The sequence below is a fragment of the Alnus glutinosa genome, chromosome 7 (genome assembly GCF_958979055.1).
Source record: "Alnus glutinosa chromosome 7, dhAlnGlut1.1, whole genome shotgun sequence".
Classification (NCBI taxonomy): domain Eukaryota; kingdom Viridiplantae; phylum Streptophyta; class Magnoliopsida; order Fagales; family Betulaceae; genus Alnus; species Alnus glutinosa.
This window is the reverse complement of record NC_084892.1, coordinates 23,299,389-23,307,434: the sequence shown is the minus strand read 5'-3', so window position 1 is coordinate 23,307,434 and position 8,046 is coordinate 23,299,389. Positions and strand designations below refer to the sequence as shown.

The following is an 8,046-nucleotide window of genomic DNA, read 5'->3' as shown; positions in this document are numbered from 1 at the left end:
TCATGTTGGCTGCCCGATTGCAAAAGTCTTCATAACCAAATCATGCTTCTTTGTGAACACAATTTGCCCAACAAGAAGTCCAAATATGATTCCACAACCATATCCCATAGCAACTACTTTCCAACTGAATTCAAACAAAAATGATGAGTTTTGAGTCTTTTCAAAGGTTGAAGGTGGAGGCGGTGAGTCTTCTGAATTTCCACATTTCTTTGACAAAGGGCTTCCGCATAATTCAGAATTACCACCAAACGAACTGTTTGGGAATGTTTCAAACTGATTCCCATGTGGTATAGGTCCCGTGAGATGATTATGGGAGACGTTAAAGAATGCGAGAAACGTGAGTTGCACAAGTTGCAAAGGGATCACACCAGACAACTTGTTTTGAGCAAAGTCCAATACTTCTAGATTTGTTAAGTTCACCAAGAAAGAAGGGATATGACCTATGAGAAATTTATTGGAAAGGTTGAGCAATTGAAGTCCTTTTAGATACCCCACAACTTCTGGAATTTCTCCTTCAAATCTATTATTAGAGAAAACAATAGCTATAAAGACATTTGGGATTTTTTCGTATACCCTTTCTGCTCCTTTGTAAGTAAATGTCATTGAGTAATCAAAGGAGTTCACATACGACCAGATTCCTGGTAAATTGATACTTTTATTTGCTTCCATATACACTAAACCCTTAACATCATGGATTTGCATGGCTTTCCAATTTTGGAAGTATTGAGAGGGCAACTTACCAGCAATGTCATTATTTGAGAGATCAATAATATGTATGTTTGAGAAATCACAATTGCTATTAAGATTTTCCATTGCACCATAGATTCCATTAGATCGCAAAATGAGAACCTTCAATTCTGAAAGAATGCCCAACCAAAAAGGGAAAGTATCATTCATCTGATTATGTCCCAAATTAAGAGCTTCAAGCATGGCACAATTGGCCAATGATTTTGGCAGACGCCCCTGTAATTGATTTGGGCTAAAATCAATCATCTTCAATTTGTTTCCTTCTGCGAATATTTCTGGAAGAGTTCCATGGAATCTATTGTCGCATAGATTTAGAACTGAGAGAGAGTCACTCAAGTTGCCTAAACATTGCGGAAGCAAGCCATTCAAGTAATTGTTTGACATGTCAAGAAAAACAATTGAACTTAGATTGCAAATCAATTGTGGGATTTCTCTGGTCAGTTTGTTGTTTGAGACCGAATACCAAATTATAGAAGGTGGTGGGATTGGGAGCAGCCCTCGAAGCAAGTTAGAACGAAGCATCAAAACACGTAGATTAGTCCAGGGGAGAAAAACTGGAAGTTGATCAAAACCAGTTAGAGAGTTGAAATCCAGCTGTAAAATCCAGAGAGTTTCTTTACTTAAATTCCACATCCATTTTGGAATTTGGCCGTGAATTTTGTTTCCAGAAAGATCCAAACCCTCCAACTCATCTTGGTTCCTTAGAAAGTCTGGAAAATCGCTCAAGTCACAGGAACCTAGCCCTAAAATTTCAAATTTTGGAAGAATTGCGTTGGTACTTGGCTTTGTAAGCAATGTAATATTGTTGCCGGATAGTTGGAGCCCCTTGAGATTTTTGAATTTCAAAAACAAGTCAAATTCCACCATGCCACTCAAGTGATTAGAAAATAGATTGAGATTTTCAAGATTCACAAGCCTAGATATTGACTGTGGAATTGAACCTTGCAACCTATTATCTGCTAGATCTAGGAAGGTTGCTTTGGTAAGGTTACCAAATGAAGACGGTATTGGCCCAGAGAAATTGCAATTAGCAACAGCAAAATATTTTAAGGACTCAAGGTTACCAATTGAATTCGGTAGCTCACCAGAGAAATTCGTGTGACGAAGTCGCAATGATTCAAGGGGTCTGCTTCTGTTAAATTCTGGCATACTTCCAATGAGATATGGATTGCCTCCCACACCAAGAGACGAAAGATTGGGTAGATGGAAGATTATTGTGAGAAACTCACCATGCAGACCACATTCTTCCAGAAATAGAGATGTTAAAGAAGATAAGTTTGCCAAGATATTGGGTACAGTAGATGATATGTCAAACTCACTAAGATGTAGTTCTTTCCTTAATATAATTAATTCATTTAGGTTCTATTTGTTTCGACATAAAACCTTTTCTTTAAAAGGTTTTCTCTATTTTCTAGTGTATGGTACGACTGAAAATCTTGGTTAAACTGAAAACATTTTCGGTTGACCAGAAAAACCTTCTTTGAGCTACGTAAAATGGTTTTTTTAATTTTTTTTTTTCTTTCGTAAACACTTTTCCAAGTCTTAACCCATAGTATTCGACCTCTTTCTCACACGCACTCTCATAGTTCATTCCCCATCTTTGTCGATAATCGCCAAACACCGCAGTCGAAGGTCGTCAGAAGTAGGGGTGTAAACCTGGAGCTGGTTCCCAGTAATTGCCCAATAACCTGGAACCAGCTCCGGGGTCCCCAGTTATTGAATTTCAGTAACCGTAACCGGGTACCCCGGTTAATCGGGAATTACCCGGTTACCAGGGGTAAATTCGGTTATCCGAACCAGATACTTGAAAAAAAAAAAACAACAACAATGAAAAACAACCAAACAGCAGCCAAAATTCCAATTCTGTTCATTTCCCACATTTTCTTAGCAACCAAACAGCAAAAATTCACAACCAAATCCAATGTGGTAAACTAGGCGGAAGAAGATTGGTTCTTGTACAGCACAAAGGAGGCTGCAGTGGAGGGAGCGCTGCCCATGCCAACGGAGGCTGGCTGTTGGGGAAGCTGGCGTCAAAGTCTCGCTCGAACATGCGAAGGTGCTCCAGAGGGGTCAACGGTGGCGGTGGGTTGAACGACTCATTTGGGCGGCGTCGCCCACCGCCTATGGCTCTTATCATTTGTTAGGGGTCTAGGCAAAAGGGGAGTTGTTTTATAGTGATTGAAAATGATCCGTTGACAGGAGGAAGGATGAAGGAAAAAAAACATTACAGAAAAAGCATTAGGGATTCATAAAAATAAAATTTAAAAAAAAAAAAAAAAAGGTTTCAAGGAGAAGAAGGAAGAAATGAAAAGTCAGAGTGGGATTTGTGCGACATGTGTGAGTATACCAAGGTCACATAAGGGTGAGGCTCGAGGTTAGTGTGTTTTACAACTCTACAAGGACCCTTATTTTGAACGATATTGGACCGGTTCTTTGCCTAGCCCAAAGAAAAAGCTCATTTTCAATATATATATATACAGCCTGAGTTCGTTACCCGGTTATAATCGGGTGTCTAGAAAATAAATAACCAGCTCCGGCTCCGGATACCCAATTATAAATATCCGGGTACCAAACCAGTTTTTCGGTTACTCAGAGCTGGTTAGTGCCGGAGCCAGTTTCCTAGCCAGTTACAACCGGTCCAGAATTACAACCCTAGTCGAAAGTCGTTGCCCTCTTTCGGCCGCCATCTTCATCACTAATTTTCCATCTGAGCGAAACACCAAAAAATATTTTCAATTGAAATCATTTTCTTAAAAATCATCTTTCAAAAAAATTGTAACGACCTATCCCCAATGACACATTATTGTCCGCTTTTGGCTCCCTAAACCAGACTTCCCAGGAGGTCACCCATCCTGGGATTGCTCTCGCAGAAGCACGCTTAACTGCGAAGTTCTGATAGGTTCATCGTCATCACGGCTTTAAAACGCGTTGTGTCATAAAGAATGCATTTATACATATAAGCATATTCTCATTCCCAGGCGATGTGGGATGTCACAATTACCCCCTCTTTGGACCCAGGTTTCCCGCTGGCGTCCCTCATTGGGCTTGTGCACACTCCCACCATCTCAGGTTGGGCAATAGCTCTGATACCATTTGTAATGACCCACCCCCAATGACACAATATTGTCCGTTTTTGACTCCCTAAACCAGACTTCCCAGGAGGTCACCCATCCTGGGATTGCTCTTGCAGAAGCACGCTTAACTGCGGAGTTCTGATAAGTTCATCGCCATCACGGCTTTAAAACGCGTTGTGTCATAAATGGTGCATTTATACATATAAGCACATTCTCATTTCCAAGCGATGTGGGACGTCACAAAAATAATTTATACTGAAAATATTTTACGTCAAAATAATCGGATCCTTGGTCATTATTGTAACAGAGTCGATTGTTTAGTTTGGAAAAACTTCTTTTTATATAAGCAACAATAAGACGTGAAATTGAAAGAAAAAGTACATGAAAGAAATTGAAAAGGTATTGAGCCGAAACTGAAACCCAGTAGGACGTGAACAAGCTCGGTTTTACCCAATTGTACAAAGCCCGGAGCATGATGATTATGACCAAAAAAGGGCCGCCAAGCACGCGGATTCTCACATTCCAAGCTACAAGCTCACACCCACACAGACACACAACCAGAGTCGTCTCACGCTCGCTGAGATCGAATTCAAACAGCTCTGTTGCGATAAGGCCATTATTTTTACACAATGGCCTCATGGTCCTCCTCCACCTTCACCTCCTTCTCTATCGTGCCTGCTTTCGATCCTCTACTCCATTCGCGCCCTCTCTCTAACACACCGCCATGTTAGAACTAGAATGCTCACCAGGAAGACTCGCATTTGCGCCAAACTCGACGAGAAGAGCGTGTTGCAGTACAAGAAGCTCGGAGACTCTGACCTCGCTATTAGCGAAATCATTTTTTGTTTTAATTTATGGGTAATACTTTGTACTTGATTATTCACAATTCACAATTGGTTTTTAGAAAATGTAACTGTTGCTTTTGTAAATTTTGTTTCAATCAGTGCTGGCCTAATTACTGCTATTGTTTTTCTTAACCCAAGAGTTGGTGGGCTATTTTCTCTCACGCTTCCGCTATTATTTTACTTTTATTCTCATATTTTAAATTTATGAAAAAAATACAATTTAGCCCTCTCAAATTATTAGTCATTTTTCGGATAGCCTCCTAGACTATTAAGGTTTGGACTCTGACCTCCCAAACTATCAAAACCTTTGAAAAATGCTCATTTTGACGAAATATCCCCATAATACCCCAACCACGTGTCATTTTTCAATTAAAACAAAAATTTTTTTTTTAAAAAAAAAAGGTGTTTGGGCTGGCGTTATTTCCTAACCGTGACCCGATCTTCCCACACCTCTCTGGTCTCCATCTGTTTACAACTCCATGATGACCGATTTTATAGCTCAGCTAAGCGAGTTCATGTTTGCAATCATCAGCTCGCTGATCTCGGCCGGGCTCAAACACGCCGTGCTCTAGAAAATATCCTCCACCTGAGACAAAAGCTTGTAATCCTTAAGCCCCAAGTAGCTACTGGCCAACGTTTTGAATGCCAAAAAATCACAGAGAGGAAAATAGATATGAATATCGACAAACAAGCTCACGACCATTGATTTTTCTGTCAGAAACCGATCAAGGTATTCCACAACAATGATATACTTGCTCGTCGTTTGTAACAAAACAAAATTCAAATTGGAATCATTCATAACCTTCGAAAGATCAATATCATAGACATCGTGTGACGTCCCACATCGCCTGGGAATGAGGATGTGCTTATATGTATAAATGCATCATTTATGAAACAACGCGTTTTAAAGCCGTGATGGTCATGAACCTATCAGAACTCCGCAGTTAAGCGTGCTTCTGTAAGAGTAATCCTAGGATGGATGACCTTCTGGGAAGTTTGGTTATAGGAGCCAAAAGCGGACAATATTGTGTCATTGGGGGTGGGTCGTTACAATGGTATCAGAGCCATTGCCCAACCTGAGATGGTGGGAGCGTGCACAATCCCAATGAGGGACACCAACGGAGACGCTGGGTCCAAAGAGGGGGTGATTGTGACGTCCCACATCGCCTGGGAATGAGGATGTGCTTATATGTATAAATGCACCATTTATGAAACAACGCGTTTTAAAGTCGTGATGGTCATGAACCTATCAGAACTTCGCAGTTAAGCGTGCTTCTGGGAGAGTAATCCTAGGATGGGTGACCTCCTGGGAAGTTTGGTTAGGGGAGCCAAAAACGGATAATATTGTGTCATTGGGGGTGGGTCGTTACACATCGGATGATAGGAAATTAGCCACGTCCACATTCAGAGAGGCGATGATAAGTTCACCGAGCTGTAGGCGTGCATCATGCCCAACAACAATGCTGGAAAGAAGCAGTACGTCCTCCGGTCGATCGCAATATTTTTTTAAAAATAAAAAATAAAAAAGAAGAAAATTTTAGTTTTTTTTTTAGTTTTAAATTTTTTAAAAAAAAAATTCTAATTTTTTCTAATTTTTTTTTTAATTTTTAATTGAAAAATGACACGTGGCAAGGGTATTATGGGCATCTTTCGTCAAAATGAGCATTTTTCAAAGGTTTTGGTAGTTTGGGGGGCCAGAGTCCAAGTCTTGGTAGTTTGAAAGGCTATCCGGAGAATGGTTGGTAGTTTAGGGAGCTAAATTGTATCTTTTCCTATCATATACTATAATAACTATTGAATAATAGTGGACACTTCTTTTCTCTCTCTCTCTCTGTTTCTGAAAGGTTCTAGATACAGGAGAGAAACTTTGAGCTTTGTTTCACTTGGGGGGGGAGGCTTCACGTCTCCCCCTCCTGGTGCTGGTCTTCCCCCTTGCCTGTGAGGGCTAGGGTGGCTTTTGTCATTCCACTGGTCTCCAGTGGTGGTTGTTTTGTTCTCCCAACCTTTTGGTTGTGGAGCTGTGGTCCCTCCCGGAGTTAGATCCGATGAGGTTAGTGTTTTCTTTTGTTGTTTTTGTTTTGGTTTTGTTTGTTGTTGGTGCAAGCAGAAGGATTCCGAGGATCTGGCCTGGGGAAATGGCGGATGTAGGTGGGTATCCGGTGGAGGTGTGCTTTATTGCTAGATCTAAAAGTCTCGGCTGGGTGTTCGTCGACAGGAGCTTTTCTTTGGTGGTCACCGGCGTCCTCTGGTTTCAGTAGTCACTCGACGGAGTTGTGCGGTTCTTTCTTGCGCGGTGCGGGGCCAGTACGCGCCAGGGAGTGTCCTCCTTGTGTTAGCGCGTGAGGGTCACCGGTTGCATTTCCGGCTTCGTTTAGTGTCGATCTGGGCTTTTGGAGGTTGTTCGATGCTGGATGGGTTCCCGGAGTAGGTGCGTTTTCTACACGCCCTGTGCTCCGGCGGCGGTTCTTCTGGAGTTGTTTTTTCTTGTTTTTTTCTGCTTGTATTTGTATATTCTTTTATCTTTGTTCACAGTCTACCTTTGGGTAGCTGCTTTAAGCCAGGATTTTCCTGGCTTAGTGGATGAATTTTCTTTAGCTTTATTCACTTCAATGGCCTACGGGCACTGTTGTAGCCTTCGGGTAGTGTTTTTAGCTTATTTGCTCTTGAATTTGTTTTGTGGCTTTGGCCTTGGTGTATTTCCCTTTGGGGTTTCTTCTCAGCAATGAAATTTCAGGAGCTTGTTCAAAAAAAATAAAATAAATAAATAACTATTGAATAATATGTGTACTACTAAGTCTACTATACTAGTAGGTAGTAACCGTATCCAAAGGTTAGTATGTGTATGTATATATATATATATGATAGAACAAACTATACAACATATGTTAATATGTTACTAATTAATAATTATAACATAAGTACATAACTAGTTAGTATACTAAATGTTAATGTCTTAATGTATATTAATTATACAAACTATAGGTTACTATGTTAAATTGTTAATATATTATCGAATAGTGATATAACATGTTAGTGTATATCAACTATACCATTAACTAGTTAGTTGATATACTAACATATTAAATAGTTAACATACTAAGTTAATATGTTAGTATAAAGGTTTATATATATATATATATATATATATATATATATATATATATATAACTAATTTATTAAATCGTACAGTTTTTTATTAATATATTGAGAGCCCCTTCTATACGAACCATCCGTCAAACACCATATTTACGGCCTCTAATAAAACTTTGACACATTAGCTACACAAACCAAATAGAATAGGAATGAAAGCAACCAATCCCACTACCACCAGTTCACCATCTCCATCCTCCCACTACTACAGTCCGGCCGCCTGTCAAATC

The 8,046-nt window shown here is 40.1% G+C and overlaps 1 protein-coding gene across 1 annotated transcript; it reads right to left on the bottom strand.

Annotated features, from left to right (window-relative positions):
- LOC133873336 (receptor-like protein 7) lies at positions 1-1,896 on the bottom strand. The gene has a single exon (XM_062311055.1). The coding sequence runs from the start codon at positions 1,894-1,896 to the stop codon at positions 1-3; it is 1,896 nt and encodes a 631-aa protein (XP_062167039.1).
- Positions 1,897-8,046: the final 6,150 nt, after the last annotated feature.